The 21,420-nt window shown below is 35.2% G+C and overlaps 2 protein-coding genes across 2 annotated transcripts; one reads left to right on the top strand and one right to left on the bottom strand.

Annotated features, from left to right (window-relative positions):
• Positions 1–7,033: 7,033 nt before the first annotated feature.
• Positions 7,034–9,071, top strand: LOC145165435 (putative aquaporin NIP5-1). Its single transcript, XM_079084173.1, has 4 exons — positions 7,034–7,925; positions 8,019–8,438; positions 8,514–8,575; positions 8,673–9,071. Exons 1-4 carry the CDS (start codon positions 7,701–7,703, stop codon positions 8,866–8,868), a joined length of 903 nt encoding a protein of 300 aa, XP_078940299.1. The 5' UTR covers positions 7,034–7,700; the 3' UTR covers positions 8,869–9,071.
• Positions 9,072–11,906: 2,835 nt separating this feature from the next.
• On the bottom strand, positions 11,907–18,840 carry LOC145165434 (ARM repeat superfamily protein). The gene is made up of 26 exons (XM_079084172.1): positions 18,611–18,840; positions 18,432–18,533; positions 17,279–17,454; positions 16,987–17,194; positions 16,837–16,904; positions 16,675–16,744; positions 16,267–16,593; positions 16,093–16,172; positions 15,963–16,014; positions 15,753–15,906; positions 15,566–15,653; positions 15,376–15,478; positions 15,186–15,276; positions 14,996–15,093; positions 14,663–14,842; positions 14,338–14,580; positions 14,159–14,254; positions 13,958–14,052; positions 13,770–13,833; positions 13,578–13,668; positions 13,422–13,495; positions 13,144–13,341; positions 12,884–13,064; positions 12,678–12,796; positions 12,481–12,558; positions 11,907–12,361 (listed from the first exon to the last, which is right to left on the bottom strand). Exons 1-26 carry the CDS (start codon positions 18,791–18,793, stop codon positions 12,137–12,139), a joined length of 3,444 nt encoding a protein of 1,147 aa, XP_078940298.1. The 5' UTR covers positions 18,794–18,840; the 3' UTR covers positions 11,907–12,136.
• Positions 18,841–21,420: the final 2,580 nt, after the last annotated feature.

The raw sequence follows: 21,420 nt of genomic DNA, 5'->3' as shown, positions 1-21,420 counted from the left end.
ATGTTTTGATAAATTTTTTATCATGTTTTGTTTTGGGGACAATTTCTGCAACATCTTTTAAAAGGATTACTCTGATTTTATTTTAAAAACATAAATTAAATCGGTCTTTTCTGGCCGAGAAATTTGGAGATGTCACAGAGACACGCCTCCACACTCATCTTCCTGAGAATACATATATTTTGAATATCAACATAATGTTGGTGAGTGCACGAGTTTTTATTTTTTAATCTTTTTAAGAATCCTTTTCTTTGAGAAAACTTTTCTTAATTATTAACCTAACTTTCTATCTTTTTAGGATATTTAACGATCAAAGCGTATTTTAATTAGGATATTTTTTATTAATCCTAATTTACTAACTTTTTAGGATATCTAACGATCCTAACGTATTTTAATTAGGATAACTTTTATTAATCCTGATTTACTATCTTTTAAGGATTTCTAACGATCCAAACGTATTTTAATTACCATATCAAGTGTCCCTAATCTATGCTCTAAGGCAATTTTTAATGTACTAACGTGAGCCCCTATAATCGACGCTACGACCGTAACTATACTTCTAATCGCGACGCTTCATCAGACGTCGAATATTAACTTATATGGAAGGTATCATGCCGGAATTGTAGCTAGCAATCACAGGTGGGGGTGTCATGGCCCCGTATAGATTTATACATAACTTCCTAGCTCTCGCAAGATTAACGATTATAGGTATTGGAGATATGCCGAATTTAATCAAGGCTTTTGGATGAATAACCAACTCACTAACGCATTAACCCTAGGCTTTTATCTTTTATCTTTATCACAATTACCCATATATATATATATATATATATATATATATATATATATATATATACACACACATCACACTATCTTTGTATATACCTCTCCTGGGTATATATCATCAAATGATTTCTATATATATATATATATATATATATATATATATATATATATATGATAATTATATTTATGATCTCATAATTATAAAATATATATAAATCGTCATATATATACCCTAATTATGGTTATTTTAACATGATATTTGGGCAGCGCAACAACTAAGTACAATGCATATCCTAAATCTTGTCTAGCATAACACCTAGGCACTAAGGTTTCCTAGGGATTTGGCCATTATAACATCTAGTTAATATATACTCCTAGATTATCGGGCATCATAGCCTTTAGACACAGATCATAGCTTAATTCTAGGCATAGTATCTACAATTAATTTATACTATCCTAAGGCATCTAGTTTATTATAAAATCACTTAATAAATATTTTTATAAAATCATTTGTTAAGCATGTATTCCCCCCTGAAAACATTTTAAATTAGTAAAATAGGGGTCGTGAACTCACTCTAGGGTTTGAAACCGTTGATGTAGGGTAGAGACGAGCTCAGAACTCCGGGGACCGCTCCACGAGGTAACACACGAACCAGAGAGAAAGCGAGGATTGTTTTGAAGGTGTGCTGGACTGAATGGTACAACCCTCTATTTATAGTCGAGTTTTGGGGGTGCGCGTCGCGCCTTTCCTATGTACGACGTGCATTCGAACACTGTGGTTCCACAAGAAGTTGCCACGTGTCCCCACCCTACTCAGCCATGCTCGCAATCTGTTCGAATCTGGTGTCAGATGTGCGGAGTGTGGTGGCGCGCACTTGACGTGCAAGTAAAGATTTTTCAAAAATCATTACTTCCTCGTGTATGCTCTAATCTAGACCCTCTCTATCTATGTGACGATCTCAACGGGTACTACAACTTTCCTTTTGGTTGTTTTGGCCGGTTTTGACTTTCATTTTCGAGCCCAACAGGTAGAGATGCACAAAACCCGAATTCGATCTGATCCGATCCGAATCCGAATCCGGTTCCAACCAAAAATCTGATCCGGTTCCAACCAAAATCTGAATCCAATTATAATCCGATCTGAAACCGGTTTAAACAGATAGTGGGTTTTAAGCGGATTTTGGGGCAAATTTGGATCCGGTTTTTAGCGAATCCGGTTTACGATCCAGTATCAAATCCGATTTGGAATATAGGATTACGATCCGATTGAAAATCCGGTTTTAAATCCAATCCGATCCGGTTTGGTCAAAACCGGTTTTGACCCAATCCGGTTTCGGATTGGATCCGGTTTTGAATAGAGAAACCAGTTTTTGTGTGCATCTCTACCAACGAGGGTAAGAATTAATGATTTTATAAAAATCATAACTTACTCATATGGATCCCGTTTTTGACAAACTTTTTCCTAAAGTTTATATCTCGAGGAGTACTACGAAACTCCTTTTTGCACTTTTAGTCAAAACTCAACCAATCTCTAAGTACCGTTTTGACGTAATTAATTTTAACTACGCGGCTGATTTTTATATCTTATAAAATTCATATCTCCTTCATATGAACTCGGATTTTTACGAAGTTTATATTTTCGGGATCGGGAAGACGCGTACTTTCAAAATATATAATAAAATATATATTCTTCGGCGCACTAATTTTTACGACTTACGGACGATTTGGTTGCTTTTTCCTATTTTTCTTAATACGAAACTTTATATTTTTATTATATGTTGATAATATAACGTATTATGTCTATTATATTTGACATTGGTCACTTTTCGTAAATATCGATCGGTGCAAAAGTCGCAATTGTTACACATGAAATTATAACATATGTAAATCATATATGATTTAGTTTCTGTAAATCCTTTTGCAGATTATAACATCATCAAATCATATATTATTGAACACAGTCATAGAACAAAGATGATTTATCACCTTCATTCACAATTTTATGATCTTTCTTCTTTCTTGAATATTTTATTTCAAACGTTTTAGTAACTTCTACAAGTTCAAAGAGACTTAATTTACATAATACATGAATAACAGAATACTAAATCGAGAAAATAATCGTTGATAGTCGTAAAATCGAGTATTATTAGACAGAAAAACTTCAATATCTTGTTCGACATCGAAAACTAGTGTTTAGTACAAAAAAAAATTGAATAAATGTAGATTTCGTGTATATTGATCTAATAAACAGTAGAAAAACTCGATATAGTTGTAAAATCGAGTGTTATCGAATAGAAAACCTTCAATAACTTGAACGACATAAAAAACTAGGGTTTTCGTTCAAAAAAACTTTAGAATAATACAGATTTAGTGTTTATTGACCAAAATTACAGTAGAAAAACTCGATAATCATGAAAATCGAGTGACATTGATGAAAAACACATCAATATGAGTTTTGATACGTTTAGATGAAGGTTTTGATGGCGAGTTCACTGTTTTCAACGGCATTTCAAGTGTTTTCGTGATTGATTCAAGGAAAATCGATGAAAGTGTTTGCGTTTTCGTTGAAAATCCGTTGAAATGTGAGAGAGAAATGAGGGTTTTGGGTTGAGAGAAAGAGGGTTTTGAATTTTGATTTTCGAGGAGACATGATGTATGCACACGATCTAGCAGTTGCAGGGTTGGTTTCAATATTTACGATTCTACCATCGTCGTTTTTTAAATGTCACCTTGTAAATTTAAAGGTGTTTTTTTGTTCTCAATTGTTCTCGCAATAAAATTGTTCTCGATTGAACGACTCTCTCTCTCTCTCTCTGTCTGTCTGTCTGTCTGTCTCTCTCTCTCTCTCTCTCTCTCTCTCTCTCTCTCTATATATATATATATATATATATATATATATATATACACACACACACACACACATACACAAAATAATTATGAGATCTAAAAGATATAATTATCAAATATAAAATTAAAGGGGTTTATATTATGATAATTATAAGAAATCACTAAGATAAGAGATAAAAGATAAAAGATAAAATACCTGAGGTTGATGTGTTAGTGAGCTGTTAATATTCATCCTTAGCCTAATTAAATTTGGCTACCCCAATACCTATAATCGTTAATCTTGCGAGAGCTAAAAAGATATGTATAGATATATATGGGGATTGACACCCCCACCTGTGATTTCTAGCTACAATCTCGACAGGATAACTTTCTTATTAATCACTATTCGACGTCCGATGAAGCGTCATGACGGGGAAATCACTAGTCAAACATCATCGATTATGGGGGCTCATGGTAATACATTACACACACCTTAGAGATCAGACTACCATTATGGATGCCTTAGAATGGTAGATAAAATACGTTAGGATTGTTAGATATCCTGCAAAAGATAGTAAATTAGGATTAATAAAACATCCTAAAATATAATAAGATATGATCGTAAGATATCCTGCAAATATAGTAAGCAAGGGTTGATAAAATTTTAAGAAAGATTTTCTAAAAGAAAAAAGATTCTTAGTTTAATACACCCAAATAAACTATAAAACATGTGTACTCATCAACATTATGTTGACGTTTCAAAAATACATGTATTCTCAGAGAGATGAGAGTGGAGGATAGTCATGTCGAGGTAGAGGAGATTTTCAAGGAAGTTTGCTAGAGTTTAGTTCCGTTTGTTCATCTTTTCTAGTAATGTTTAGGATGTGTTCTTGACTTTTAAACAATGTAATCCCAAATAATTTATAATAAATAAAAGTAATGTTTGTGATATACTTTTGTGTTACGTTCTATATATATATATATATATATATATATATATATATATATATATATATATATATATATATATATATATATATGCATCGATCCAATTTCGCCACGTTCGCATCGCCTAGTGTTTCCGCCGCTTGCCGAGGGTGTGACAATCCGTTTGATTGTCTATCTGATCTCTGACTACATATAACTTTATGTATTATATGAAAGACCATGATGTCAGTAAGACCAAGATGTGACCCATGACATTGCAGGAAAATACCATGGCTAGAACCATGACAACAATATGAAAAACCAGGATTTGGCCCCTGGCACCTGTATGTAAGAGACCAGGATGTGGCCCATGGCATTGTAGGGTAAGACCATAGTTTGAGTCATGGCAACGGTACGGAAGACCAAGGTGTGGCCCTTGGCAATGGAGTCTGGGTTGGGCCCGTAGTGTTGGGCCCGTTATGTATGATATATGTATGTAAATAGGAGACTTGGTTGTTCGGTGCTAGTGCCGAGGACTTTGTTTGTATACATTGTATGTATGGTGGAATATGTGGTATATTGGGGAACTCATTAAACTTTATGCTTACAATTGTGGATTAAAATGTTTTGCAGGTTGTTCGTGTGAAGAGCTCAACGGGACTGTACACACATCGAAAATTATGGTTTTCGTTGTTTTGTGAATTCAACTCTAATAACTCTATGGTTTCAAATCAAATTAATGTCACTTATTTATTTATATAAAAGGGATTTAATTGGTTAAACTTGTTTTAAATGAAAATTTTATTCTGGAATTTAGGGGCGTAACAAGAATACAGGGTCTGGGGGCAACACCCCTAGGTATAGGGTTCCAAGGGGCAGCTTCCCTAGAGGTGGTGTCGGCTATGGTTTTTTCTAATAACTACCATTAACCAATTTTTTTGGCGCCAATATGGTGTGTAACCACCATTTAACCATTTTCTTCCTTATATAAAAGGAAGATGAATGTTCCAAGAAAAGGTTACAACTTTCATACTCGAATTTGATCATTAGCATCTCTCTGTCTCTCTAAAACCATATCACAATAGGTATTATGTGTTTCTAATTATGATTAGGCCTATAATCAAAATTGAAGTTCTTAGATTATCTCACTTCTGAATTCGTGTACCCCAGGTTATACGGACGAATTACATATTTCGAAAGGAGATATAGTCACGATCCTAGAAATTATCAAAGTGTTAATTGTTATTCTGAATCCCTATATCTAACATTCAGTTTGATATTGGATGGTGATGTTTGTATCGAAAAAATAATTTTCAAGTTACTTGGTTATGTTTGTGTTGAATAAATGCCTTTCAATTTTTTTTGTAAAGTTTGAGTCCTGAATAATGTTATTCAGTTGGATATCGGTGAAGTTTAGAATGTGGTATGTTTGTGTCCAGAATTTGCTTGGTAATATTTGTGCCCATAATCTGTGTGGTAATCTTTGTTTGGTAATTATTTGGAATAGTGATTGTAGTAATGTTTGTGAGAAACCACCAAACATGTTGCAAAGGAAGATATTATTGTATTGTTTGTGGTCTCTCTAGATTTATGTTTTCCAGTTTGATAATGATAAATGGATAGGGTTAGAGTGGTTATCGGAAGAAGCTAGGGAAAGAGTATTAGGGAGTATATTACATTAGTAGACGATTGGCCGTGGGGTTGGTGGTTGGTGACAGTGTTGATGGCGACGATGGAGATTGGTGGTTGGTGGTGTGGTGGTGGTTTTCCGGTGGTTGGTGGTGGTGGGTGATGTGGTGGTGTTGGTATTGGTGATGGTGGTGGGATTGGTCTTTTAATTAAAAATTAGAAAAATAAGAAAAGACAAATACAAAGGCAATTTTGTAATTTAACATGTACAACAGAAAATTATAGATGATAACTGAGGGACCTTTGGTTCAAGATTTGGACACAACATTGACCAACCATATAAATGCTCCCAACATCGGACTAAATGTGCAGATTGGAGCAAAATACAGTGACCAAAACTGTAATTTACTCTTCTTTAATCTAAAAATATTTGTTTTGTCCAACAGCGCTGAATTTTACATCTAATTTAATGAAAGCATATTACCAGTTCACCCACCATTAAAATCCATTTTTATAAAGCCACCTCTCAACGACCAATCAAAGTATTTATTAACGAAATAAACATAAAATCTCTTTAAAAACTTATTCCAAGAAACGTTAACTTTTAAAACACAATCAAAACAAACAAAAGCTATACTGTTTAGAGGTACATGAATCGACCTCATGTATTATAATAATAGTATGTAAGCAATGTTCGTTAGAATGATAATTGAAGTTGAAAATAATTAAAGTTGTCAAACAAAAAAATAATTTTAAATAATAGATAGCTATTATCGGGTGCTATGAACAGTTGCATCGTGTCTTGGAGTTGAATCTGATAGGCTGTTAAGTTGATTGGCTAAGAGTTGACTTTTAGTTCTCTTCTCTTTTGCTCTTTCATTTTCATTTACTATATACATGACCCACATACACTCTCAAACCTTCACACACAATTAAAGAGTGAAGACGCCCCTCAGATTCCTCGAGAGTGAGCAGGTAGCAGATTGCAGCTTTTTGCTTATTTAATATTAGAAGAATTTCACTATATATATAAGCAGTTCGTGTTCAACCTGGATCGCCCACTTCCTCTTCGTCTTCTTCCTTGATCATACCTTTATAAAAACCCTGTAAGCATGTAACTTCGTTTCGATTTCCCAAAAAAAAAAAGAGAGAGAGAAATTTTAAGTATACATTTATGATTTTTGTTTTGAAGCTGTATCTTTCTTGTATCTAGTCAAGTTGTTCAGTCTGGCTATCTTGAAAATCTTTCTTCCTTAATCCAAAATTTATAAAAATCTCCCAAGTATGTAAATTTAGGCAATCCATCGGGTTCTTCTGTTGAAAAGAAAAAAAAAATTGAAAAAAAAGAGATCTAGTTTCGATCTGGATCGAATTCAGCCGATTGTGTAGCAATACCTTTATAAAAATCTACAAATTATGTAAGGTTTTTGCCACTGATCTTTTGATCCTAGTTGAAAACCCAAAAAAAAAAAACAAAAAAAAAATTCTATTTAGTCAATAGTATAGATTTTTAAGAGCGAAGAGAAGTGTCGGAAATGGAAAACGGCGATGGGCCAACGCCACCGGTATCAGCACCGGCAACACCTGGAACTCCCGGAGCTCCGTTGTTCACGTCTCTCCGAGTAGACTCCATGTCTTATGACCGAAAGTCAATGCCCCATGGCAAGTGTATGCCTCTTTGTGCCCCATCATGCGGCGGCGGTGCATCTAACACCTGCTTCACCGATTTCCCGTCGCCCGACGTCTCTCTCACACGAAAGGTAACACTCACTCATTCTTTAATCTTTAATCTCTTACAGACGATTAATCATCTGCTAAATTTTGATTTGTTGTGATCGGATACATGTATGCAGTTGGGAGCAGAATTCGTGGGAACATTTATCTTGATATTCGCCGCAACAGCAGGACCGATAGTCAACGAAAAATACGCAGGATCGGAGACACTAATCGGGAATGCAGCATGTGCAGGGCTGGCGGTGATGATAATAATTCTGTCCACCGGTCATATCTCCGGAGCCCATCTAAACCCATCTCTGACCATCGCATTTGCAGCACTCCGTCACTTTCCATGGACACAGGTCCCGGCGTACATCTTAGCACAAGTCTCGGCCTCCATATGTGCTTCTTTTGCTCTCAAAGGCGTCTTCCATCCCTTCATGTCCGGTGGCGTCACCGTCCCTTCCGTCAGCACCGGCCAAGCTTTCGCCCTGGAGTTTCTCATCACCTTTAATCTCCTGTTTGTCGTCACAGCAGTCGCCACAGACACTCGCGCTGTAAGTATTAAATAACTATAACCAACCATTTATCGTCTACCTTTCTTTGTTTTTTTTACATTTATATATTCTCAGGTGGGAGAACTGGCGGGGATTGCAGTCGGAGCTACTGTTATGCTCAACATTCTTGTTGCTGGGTAAGTGAGATCTGAGAAGCTTTATTGATTTAAATATTGTTAAAGTAAACACGCATGAGATGTTGAGATTGTTGTTTGATAATGATGGGTTTGGTAGGCCTTCGAGTGGAGGTTCAATGAATCCGGTGAGGACACTGGGACCAGCGGTTGCAGCCGGGAACTACAAGGTGATATGGGTGTACTTACTGGCACCCACACTTGGTGCACTCGCCGGATCTGGAGTCTACACGTTGGTCAAACTTCAGGCGGGTGAGGGTGAGGAACCACGTCCTGCCAGAAGCTTCCGGCGTTAGGTGGTGTTTTATGTTATTTGCATATGTGATTATCGTGTGTTTGTAATAAAATGGGACATGGTTTCATGTCCTTGGAACTGGTGTGTATATGTTATGGTTTGTGGTTTGCTTTATGTTTTTCCTGTGTGATTATTATTGTAATAAAGAATGCATAAACATGTACTTAATTATGTATGTTTGTATGAAGTTGTGGTTTTGTGATATATGTTTGGCAAGGACCAAGTGGATTTGTTGCATTCGTAGCCGTTCAATGTTGATGGTGTGTGGTTGCTTTCATGGTCCTTTTAGGCTTTTAGGCTTTAGCCTTGTTGGGGTCTATCTGATCTTCATGGATGTTTGCTCCCTCCTTCAGGGGCACATTGTCGTGAGGTGGTTCGGCTTTTTATTCGGGAGCTTTCTTTGGTCCTACAAAGAATGGAAGTATGGAATTGATTGTCCCCTTTTGGTATTATGTTACATTCCTATTCCTAGTATGGCTGAACTTGTACATATGGGCTGATCCTTACGGACTTTTTTAAACCAGTATGTCCAGGCCGGGCGGGCTATAATAACGATGAATGGGCCGGCTGATCCTATAAAAAATCCATGTTTTGATCGGATATTTGTGAAATAATAAAAATATTATTGAGTTTGAATCATTAGATGGCCACTAAAGGTTATAACCCCCTCTGAATCCATTGTTGTCGAGACTGCACATGCTTATACCAAATAGCAGAAGGCGAAGAAATGGACCCAAAAAATAGTGGTGGTGTTGTCATGTTATCATGTTATTAATCATTTGTAGTAGTTTATGTTTTCTTTAATGAAATATTATTTTTAATTTTAGCTTTAATTTTGTTAATTTTAAATTAGTAAATATTTAATTTAAAAAATAAATAAATTGAATGGGTTGGAAGGGATGAGAGATATCAGTTCACATGTGTTGTGAGATTGGAGAGGTGGAAATAAGATGAAAAACTGATGTAACAGTGGAGTGACAAGTAGGTTGGGAGGAGTGGGAGGGATGGACTTTCCCATCCCTATAATATTTGGAAAACTTTTCACTTCAGTATTAAATTCATATGTAAATTTTATAGATATAATCAAAGAGTATGAGGTCAAGTTTTGGGTCAAAATAAAATTGAAATAAAGGAAAATATAGCAAATTTTGAACTTTATATCCAACGATTGTAAAATATATTTGATGTTGAATAGTCGAGTCAAGATGCAAGTCATCAATCACAACCTTCTTTTTTAGGGCCACCAGCTCATCAAACTAATTGTTTTTAATGAATATAAGTTCCTCATGGTTAATGATTTTTCTAAATCAAAACATTTGAGAGTTTAAACATCTTTAGATGAACTTTCAATCTATAAGCAACTGACTACATTTGTGATGTAATTGCCTAAGAATTTGCAAAAAATACGATATATTAAAATAATGGCAAGAAAGAAAATATTTAGGTCAATATAAAGTCCTAACATCAATGGTTAGGGATGCACTAAGGGTCCAAACTAGTATTGTATCTTCGAAATGTTGTGTTTCTCTTAGTGGCATAACATTAAGTACAAGAAGGTGGTGTATGTTGACGAATGAATGTTGTAAATGTCCGTGATGCTTAAAGATTGTTATGATGCAATGAAGAGAACACAAAAATGCTTTGATTAACCCATGTGGAAAACAAGATTTTGGAAGACAAAACGGTGGACATATTATCATGTACTAACATCCATGTTGAAGAAACCACTACGACAAGAATAAGGAAACCCCACCAAGATTACCCATAATCTCATATAGTGAAGACACCCAAAAATTTGGAATTTCCCTCTATATATGTCGTTAAATGATATGTTTTTGTTTACAAATTGTGCAAATCTTTCAACAATTTCAAGTTTTTTATATTAATGAAATACTATAAGGTGTTATATGCTAATGTTGTGAGACAAACGCAAGTGCTTTAACAAAATCATACAAGCTACTGATCCCCAACCCACCACCATCTTTCCTCGCCATGACTTTTTCCATATGATCCAACTAAGTTTTCACCCACCTATATCACCGCCACAGATAATAATGTTTCATGAACTATATAAATACTCATGTAATAAGTGGCAAGATTTTCTATCGGCGTACTCTTTTGTATGTTGATCTTTAAACTGTAGGCCAAAAAAAAAAACATTTCAAAAGACGAACTATGCTTCTTACATTTCCCTTCGACCACTCTCCCAAAAAATTATGTCAACCAATTTTCCCTCAGACCGGTGTACACCGTATTATGCTTTTTATGAAGTGTATTTGGCCAAATTTCAATAGCTTCAGTAAGACCGGTTTTATACCTCAGTTCACATGAATTGAGATTTGTATAAAGACTATGTTTAACAAGCTAAAAACTAACTTTAAAAAATATGCTCACACTCATATTTTAACGAGTTTATGGAGCTTTTATTAAATTTCCTCAAATGTACACCCGATCATTCCCACATCAATATTGCTTCATTTGTCGTTGTGGATAAAAATATAATTTATTCTTTATTTATATTTTAAAAGATTAAAGGTGCACAGTATCATCCCGGTATGGAGAAGTGGCACAACAATATTGAGAGCCCAAATCGGTGTTCCCGCATCCTGCATTCTCCTCGTTCCCTTCTTTGTGAGTATCCTGAATCACTATAGCCAACCCAATGGCTCTTCTTCCCCTTTTTCTCTTCGATCAATGGACTTCTCCCCCTCCATATCTCAACCTTCTTGTATTGCACCATCTTTCATCGACACCCTTGACTCTAAAATATAATTTACAATCGTCAAGCATTTTTTATAGTTGATCTATGCTTCAACTTTTATAGCGCTCGTCAGTTTTTTCCAATGTTATACTAGAGTATATATTATTAGATGTTAATATGAGTCGTAAAAATAGCAATAATAGTTTGTCTACAACAAAATAAATATTAAATGAGTTGATAGAAAAGAGTGCAATACGTCATTGAATATGTAAATAATATTCAAGTCAAGCAGTGAGATGTGATAATATTGGGCATATGATGGAATGCAAGAAACTTCATTTAACCATAAATAATCTTACTGTTATTTAGTACTTTAATTTAATGAAATATACTACATACTTGCCTTGTAATACTGAATCATTATTCTACATGTCTGATTATCATTTTACATTTCTATGCTAGCTTTATCGCTAGTTTCTCAAACATCACTTTTTATCAACTAACAGCTAGTCTGCCAAACACTACTCAAGCACATTTTACAACAAAAAACATAAGAAAACAAGTATAGTTAGATCTCTGGAAGAGGACATTCCTGTAGTTTGTCCACCAACATTTTAAATCTTTCTGCCATGACTGGATGATTCCTGCCTTCATATACCTTAACAAGCGACTCTATTGCTCTATTTATTACCTCTTTCTTTTGGTTCCACGTGACATCATGTTCACCTTCAAATTCTTCATTCATAACAGATGAACATAACCCCCTTAGCCACTCCTCAAGAAACAACGCTTTCTACACACAAACAAAAATAACATCAACACATACTTATAAAACCAACATCAAAGGGAGCAATTTTTGATTCATTTTGATAAAAAAAACATCATGAAATGTGCATAAGCTGCTGAGCTTACTTTTATAAGGAAATCATGAACAGGGTGATGACAAGTTCCTGAAGCAACTCCAAGAACATGCAGCATGGTTGATGTTAACTGTGTAATAAAATCAAACAAAGAATTAACTTGGTGTTAGTTTTGTATGATAGAAATAGAATGAAATGAACATTGTAATGGATTGATATTAGTATTAAAGAAGATTAAAAAAACTCAACCTGCTTCTCAAGTGCAACCCTGTATTTGAAACTTGAAGGAGCAAACATCTGATCTGAACCAAGATTCTCAAGTGTGTGCTCCACCCCTTGAACAACATCTGAATATGACTTCCCATAATCTGCACAAAACACAATCAGAAACAAAAAAAAAAAAATTAAAAAAATGATTCAATAAGAAAAGATGAAGCATATGATGGATGAATCACCAAGTATAGTTGAAGGTGCAGCTAATGCAGCTGCAGCTTGTATCCTGATTTTGAAATTGGATGAATCGCGTAGAAGAAGTAAAAGAATACTGAAAACTGAAGGACCCCAATCTGTATCTTCAAGTTTTAATGTCTCATTGAGAAATAAGTTGCTCAATGCATGACAAACATTCCACCGTACCTTTTTTTTTAAATAAAAAATAAAAAAAGTTAAAAAGGGTAAAACCGTAAAAGTTATTTTTTGGGGTTTGAAAGTGTACCTTGACGTTTCCGGTTGTAACACAAGAAAGAAATGCATGCACCATTCTTTCCAACCAAGAGAAATCTTCCCACATTAGTTGTAGAAATGAAGTTGATGTCAGACATCTTTCAGTTTCTACAGAAATATGGAAATCTTGAGTTGAACATGGAACAAATCTTGAAAGATTTCCAAGGGCTCTCACAGCATTTGCTTTGATCTAATAAGTATAAAATCAAATCAATTTAAAATACAATAATTACATGAATAAATAAATCTTGAGAGGTTACACAAGTTTACCTTATCACCATCTCTTGTAAGCCGTAAAGAACAATCAATTAACAGAGACACCATTTTGGTGCAATCCTTTAACTCTATCACATCAAAGACGAGTGAATCTATGAATAAAGAACAATGCATAGGGGTAGAATGGTCAAATGGAAGTTTGGTACTCACCTACAGAAGAGCTTGAAGGGGTAAATCTGTCGATACAGTGGCGAACAGAATCACATAAATTAGCTAAAGCCCAGGAGGCTGCAATGCGAACCTAATAAACAATAACTTATGAAATTAATTAGCTCACAGGATAAAAACACATCAAATATAATTAAAGAAAAAGATTTAAATATAAAATGAAAGAATGAATACCGAGACTAATGGATGATTGCTATTGACTTCAGCAGCATTGATAAACTTGCAAAGGGTCACCACACTGTACAATTCAGACATTTGTAAGGCTCTTATAAACTAGATAAAGAAATGGATATTTAATATGGTAATAATAAAGAAACTTTTCTTTAAAAATAGAAACTCATAAAGTATAAAAGTCAAAGCACCTCATAAAAGCTTGTGGGAAACATGAAATAACACCAATGGCACGACATGCAGCAGATCTTACTGATGGAACATCATCATCAAGAGCAGCACTGATCTAAAAAGTGTACAATATAAATTTAAAAAAGAAATGGATCTTTAATAGGGTAATAAAGAAAATGGTAATGTTGATTTCTATAGTAAAACAGTGTTTAGAATCTTACAGAATAAGTGATGATCTGATCCTGTTTGTCCTCTGGAAGGGAAAAGAAAACACTTGAAGTTATTCCTGCAAAACAAGTAATTGAAGCAGCCCTCGCCTAAAAAAGGGAAAATCTGATTATAATCTATTTATTTAAAAGAGAAAAATGGAAAAAGAAAAGTGAGATAACTATTAACTAACCATGGGTGAAGTATGAAAGAGAGTTGATGATAACTGCTTTTCAATGGCTTCACACCACTGCTCACTGCCAGCTGGATGATCACCATTAGCCACTGGTTGGCTCTCCAATCCATATGATGGAGCAGATGATATTGTTTTCACTTTAATGTAATCATATGTAAAAGGACTGTTTAGTAATTTATCATCAGAAAGATCTTCAGTTCCTTTAAATCCACATATAGCACGCAGACATTCATCCAGTAGCTGTCACAGATGATACAAAAAAAAGGTTTTTCAATATGTAATGTGAAAGAAACCAGGAGAGAAAGTAGAAAACAGATCTCACCTTGATTGCATTGGTTATAACTTTTTCCCTAATTGTCCCTACAATGTGTCCGGAATTTACTGCCCCTACCCTTGAAGAGCCTTCAAGAATCGGATCCAAAAATTCAGAAATGATAGAGAAGACTTGTTTCCAGCATAGAACCATTAAATTTGGGTAATTGTGTGCCACAGCTTTAAGAACCTGCAGCAAGCTAGTAAGAATTTCATTTAATATGAAGCAACACATGAATTGTCCATGGGTCCAAAGTGAAAATTCACCAAAAGACTAGGGACCATTTATGTAATTCAGCTTAATTTAAATAACAATGGGAACGAGAATATGAAGTCAATTCACCTGGAGAGCTTCAAGGCTAACTGTTGGGCTTGTAGATGGTTGGGAATAATAAAACAAAGTAGAAAGAAGACCAGAAGATGTTTTCTCAATTTTAAGCCCTGTAAAAGGGATATGCTTATTAGTAAAAATGTGTGTGTGTGTGTGTGAGAGAGAGAGAGAGAGAGAGAGAGAGAGAGTTGTAATATCTGACCTATAGATATTTCTATAACAAACATCTCATTCACTTTGAGTGAAGAAGGTGAGACAGATAAAGCATCCATTAAGCAACTTAGAGCAACAGCCTGCAATAATTTTGTTCATATATGCATTAGTTGCTACAAATAACAATAAATAAATAAATAAGTGAAGAAAATCAGAAAATGTGATATGAGAAGACTGACCAGCAGCCCGGTTTGATCATTATGAGAAAGAAAGCCTTCAACAATCCTTTCATGAAGATTCAAGATAACAGTAGGCAACAACTGATCAGGCATTCTTGAGTATCTGTTGATAATGATGTGAATACAGTAATCATTAGCTTATAATACAAGAGAGTGTCATTGAGGTAATGATGATTATGAGAATTCTTACGGTGTACATGAGATCAAAAGTGTGAGAATCTTGAACAAGGAGGTTAGGAATCCACTGTTTTTTTCATGTTTAATCAAATACAGGATACCTAAAGACATTAAAGAACAGTAAAAAAAATATGAAAGGTGAGCAGATTAAAGGGAAGTTAATTAAATGCTCATGTTGAAAGAAAAAAACAGATAGATACCGGTGTGAAGTTGCATCAAAATCTGACCAAGTGAACTGGAAAGAGCAGTAAAAGATCCCAACTTGGTAGATTCCTTGTATTCAGCTACTTGAAGAAAAACAGATGCGGGCCCCTCCAACATGGTTGCCAAAGTAGATGCAGATGCAATACGTGCCTGAAATCCATACATATTAAATGCATCCCATGAATGTATAAAATCAACATTAATACCTTAAGATATGGATCATATAGCAAACATGTCATCAGGTTTGCTTCATACCTCCTGTCAAACATATTACACATTTACACTAGAATGATAAAAAATACAAAATTAATACAATAAAAAAACATTGTCTTTTACCTTGCTTGAAGCACATCACTTGAGGGCAAAAGTATTGTCCATTGGGCAGTAAATAACTTTGGATCAGATCGACAAAGATCCTTTCACACAAAATCAAACATGTTTCCCATTTTAAATACATAACCATGCTTACTTTTATATGTATCAAAAAAAAAAAGTAGCATACACTCAGACCTGTATGCAAACAATGGCAGCTACTCTAATCTTAGAGCTTCGGTAATTACCAATACCTTTAGCTGATCCATCACTGTCACTAAAATCAGAATCAGATGACATATAACCTATAGAAGCTGCATGTGAAAACTCCAATTTGGAATCTTTTGACTGCATCCCTTTTTGGCTCTGTTTACGCACATGTGGAGGCCTGTAGGGCCCACTACTGGATCCAGCTGATTCAGAATTAAGGCTTGGCATCCTAACTTCCTTTGTGTAGACAATCTGTGACGTACTAGTAAGACCATAACCAAAGAACATTCTTAATGCAGCTACAAAACCAGCAACCTGTAAGAATACATATACTGGTAATTGGTAAAAAGAATATCTTCAATAACAAAATTATGTCCAAGAATGAGAAAAAGTTACATGGTCTTGAAGGGATCCTTTTGCATTTACTAGAACCAAGTGCAGGGAATGAAGGAGTGAGGTATAAAATCTGCAGAATAGTTGCAACATTCATTTACTGATCAAGTTCAGTATGATTGTCTAGATAATAAGTTACCTGAGTGAGAAGCAAAAGAAGACTACCTATCCATTACATTGCCTTCCATGAGTGGACCTTTACTTGCCAATACATCCAGAGTATTTCTGAAAGCCTGAAACAGTAGACAGATAAATTTTAACAAAACACTGTAAAAAGAATGAAAACTTGTTAATCATGCAAGAGAAAATGCTCACATCAACTGCTGATTGCCAATGGTCAGTTGGTAAAGAAGTCCCAACTCTTGAAAAAACTTCACTCATCATTGTAAAAACAGTTGTCTGAATTTCCCATGGACTGCTTTTTCGAATATTATGAGATAATCTAACTATTTTGAGAAGAAAGTTTAACAGTTGCACATTGTCTGATAGTGTAATTGTTCTCTGATTAGCATCAACAAGAGACCTGGAAGCTTGGAAAGTTTTAAATGAGTAGAACTATAAAATAAATTTGAAAAAGAAAACAATATGTTTGGCAAAAAAAACAAACCTAACAGTCTCTAAGCAGTGTTTGGTGGCTTCAGTGACAGAAATATTATCTGAAGAATCTCTTTTTATTCCAGCTATGCCAAGAAACATTTCCACCATTCCTCCAAAGGTGTGAAGTATAAGACCCCATGTTGATGATGTCACTTTGAAAGAAATGAGATGGCTGAAGCTATGAATCTGACACAAGAAAAATAATGAGGGAATGGAATTGTCAAAACAATTGGAATTGTGAGGGAATTGAATGGAATGTGCATGCATTTGGTTGGCAATCCCTGGATTTAATGTTTGGTAACAGACATATCTTTGGAATTAATATGTAAATAATACAAACATCCAAACTAACCTTAATTTAACTCCCTTATGATTTTTTGGGTTGATAGAAAAGCTATAATGTTAATAGAAGTTATAATGTTAATAAATAAATAAAAGTAAAAATATAAATAAGAATATAAAAAAAAAAAAAGATATGAATGTAACAATAGCAATAGTGTAATAGCAATCATAAAAATAATGACAAAAAAATGTATTGTGTTATAAATTAATCATGATATAAGTATTTATAAAATAATTAAAAAAAATCAAATAATAATTGTAATCATATCATAATGATAATAATATAATAAAGAGTATTTTTTTCCCATATAATGAATTTTAATGGAATTTTAGAAGGAATTGAACATTCCATAGACAACATCTAGGAATGCCATTCCATCAGAATTCATCCCATCAGGTCAAATGAAATTTGTAATCCCATTCCATCGGATTTCATTTTGCCAAACACTCATGGAATATGGAATCTTGATTTCACCTAAGAAAATGCCCAAAAATCTCTTTCACTCTCTACTTTAAGCTCGGAAACAAGGAACAAACTTATACTTTCACCCAACTTAATTGCTAGAAGCCTAGAACATCAAACCTTATTACGTTTCAACTTAAGTTGTGGCTCAACAAGCTTTTACCTTAGTACAAATCCTATGGAATAGAGTGAGAGGGTGAAAGGGTTGTAAATTTCAAAAGAAAGGGGTTTCTAAACTTCACTTGTGTCAACATACTCGTCTACCCCCATTGAGCTTTGAGTTACATATCAAGTATAATGAGACACAGAGCACGCATGGACATGATTTAGGCATAAAGATTTATACAGTAAGAGTTACCAGGTTGGATAGCTGCACCAACGCATGACGAGTATCCTCATCCCCTCTGGAATTCGATATGGGCCCGACCAATTCCAAAAGAAACATCGCATCCGAGGTGACCTGAAAATCCAAATACATTTGTGTGTATGAACAACAGACGAATGAGACTTTCGACATAAAAGAGAACGGCTCCGTACCTCATGGACAGGGAGATTGGGGATAGCGGCAATCAGGGTTTCAGATTGGGAGAAAATTAGATTGTTAAGGAGCTGAACGACAGTAGAACCAGTTGGAGAGTTCTGCACTTCGTCCCTCAATGTCAAAAAGATCGTCCTCCATGACCTAACCGCCGAAGATGGAATGGACGTCGAGGCTTCCATTAACGTAGCGACTCAAATAAAGCAGGAAGTTTAAATGAGGGTTTTCGAAGTCGAATGGTTTTTTTTTCTCTTTCTTTTTTTTTTTCTTTTTCTTTTTTATACTAAAAAGTTTATACAAGAAAACAAAAAATAATAAAAGAATTTTGCTTCAACTAAAGTCTATTTTAATGTTTAGAGAAAAATGCAAAAATGGTTCTAGTATTGTCAAAAGTATAATAAATAAATAAATTGGGGGGAGTTTTGCTCCAAAAATATTGGATTTTGGTGTGTGGTTTAAAATTGGTTATCTTTTACGTCTAATCCTCCGATGTTTAAATAAAGGAAAGAAACATGAAAAGTTGTATTTTTGTGTTTTCGTGTTCGAAAGAAAGAAAGAGAAAATTCTTTTGTACCCGGGTTAAAAGGAAAGGAAAACAAAACTAACACATTACAATTATACCCTTAATTACAACTTTAGAATTATTGGTATTAAAACACACCAGTATATTTCTGCACAAATATTTTTCTTATTTTCATTAATATTCTTGTTGTAAGTATGTCTTTATATCCTAATAACCTGGTCCTACAAAATAATTACAGAGCCTCTGCTAAGAAGCCACATCATTGTCCCGTGTGTAAATCTCAGTTTTCCTAGTTGATCATTTGCAATGATGAGACCATATGATTTTCTCATTTTTCCAATTGATTTGCTCATCAATTTGCAACGTTTGCAACAATACAGTTTATTTTTTTGGTCTGTTGCGACAAGTATGACACAATGTAACGTCCCAAAAATTATAAGGTAAAAAATTCATTTTTAATTCAACCTTAAACACCATTTATCATTTTCGATCATTCAAAAGCATATCAAAGTACAATCTCAAAATCACAAAGTGTGGAAACATGGGTGGATGCGCTACGATCAAGTCGGGTTTTTCCCTTTCGAACCGGAAGTACCTGAAACCATAACTATAAAACTGTAAGCACAAAGCTTAGTGAGTTCCCCAAAATACTTCATACCATACATATCAAACATACATCAAGCCCCGCCTGGAACAGATTTGTCAGTAACATGCGGTGGGCCCCACCCAATACACTCATCAGGCCCCGCCTGGCATTGGGCTCCGCTCGATATACATATAAACACATACAAGGCATGCAAGAGTCACAGACAATTAACATACTCTAACATAATCCATTGGGTCGGCATTGGTGTCTTCGAACCGCAAGTACAGTGACAGTTACCATACTATAACACACTCATCAGGCCCCGCCTGGCATCGGGCCCCGCCCGGTATACATATAACACATGCAAGGTCACACAGACAGCTAGCAAACCAATAACCACAAATCATGGGCCGACATTGGTGCCTTCGACCCGCTAAACACTAGGAGGAGACTCACCTCAATCCGAGATAACCGGAACACACGCGCTGCTGCTACCGGAATCCTCACACTGAACATAACCAAAATATCCCAAATCAATAATTTAATACAATTTCCCAAAATCCAAGGTCCCAAACCATATTCTATACTTCCAATGGGTAAAAGACCATTTTACCCTTCTCATATCTAATCCAATAACCCATGGCCCAAACTCCAAAAGACCCAAGGCCCAAAAGAAAACCTCGAGAGTACGCCCTATGTACCCAACTCGTACGCCCCACGTACGGCCCACTGAAGCACAAGGTATAACTTGCTAAAGCTCAAGGACGAGGACTTCATGCATTATGCTAAGCGTACGCATACGTACGCCCAACGTACTCATCAGATGACCAAAACTTCATATTAAGCACTTAATGCTTAAGACCAAAACGTCGAAACTCAGATCTAACCTCCAAATAAGGTCTTAATCCATAAAGTTGCCAACTTTACTCCTTTGCATGACTTACTGGGACCCAAAACCCGTTTTTATCCATCTAAACCCATAATATGAACATCAACTTAAGCATGGTTCATCAAAACCCATCAAGATGATATTTTTATGGTTCCTAATAACTCCATAATGGATAAAGTTTCCAACTTTATCCATTAGAATGGTCTAACCAACCAAGATCTAGTCTTTAAGTCTCAAAGGGACCAAAAGTGCATCTTTTCCAACTTAATCCATTAAGTCCAAGTCTTAAGCTTCTAAATCTGAATTAATATGATGTTTAGATGGATAAAGTTTTCAACTTTATCCATAACAAGGTCACAAACTTTCAAGATCTAAAATTTATGCACTAAAGTGACCAAAAGCTCATAATACCCAAAAATAGCTAGATCTATCAAATGCATCATCAATATTCAAATTTTATACCTCTAGAAGAAAGATCAAGGTGAACAAAGTCTGGATCTACAAGCTCCAATGCAACCAACACTTCACCAATGAGCTCCTTCTTCTCCAAGATGCACCAAGAACACTCCAAAGCACTTAAAAACACCTTGTTTTTGCTCACAAGGCTCAAACTAGGGTTAGGGTTTCAAGGGAGGGTGTTGGAGAGGTGGAGGCTGAGAATGGAATGGGTTTGGGGAAGTTAAGGAGCTTAAATAGGGCTCAAACCACGAAAATAGGGTTTGGGCACTAATAGCGTACGCCCAATGTACTCCAAGTACGCCCAGCGTACTCCAGGTATGTCTAGTACGCCCAACGTACTCCAGGTACGCCC

Source organism: Lactuca virosa, chromosome 3 (assembly GCF_052849685.1).
Source record: "Lactuca virosa cultivar CGN04683 chromosome 3, Lactuca_virosa_CGN04683_v6, whole genome shotgun sequence".
NCBI classification, from domain to species: Eukaryota; Viridiplantae; Streptophyta; class Magnoliopsida; order Asterales; family Asteraceae; genus Lactuca; species Lactuca virosa.
Note: the sequence above shows the minus strand (reverse complement) of the source record. Positions and strands in the feature narration are given on the sequence as shown.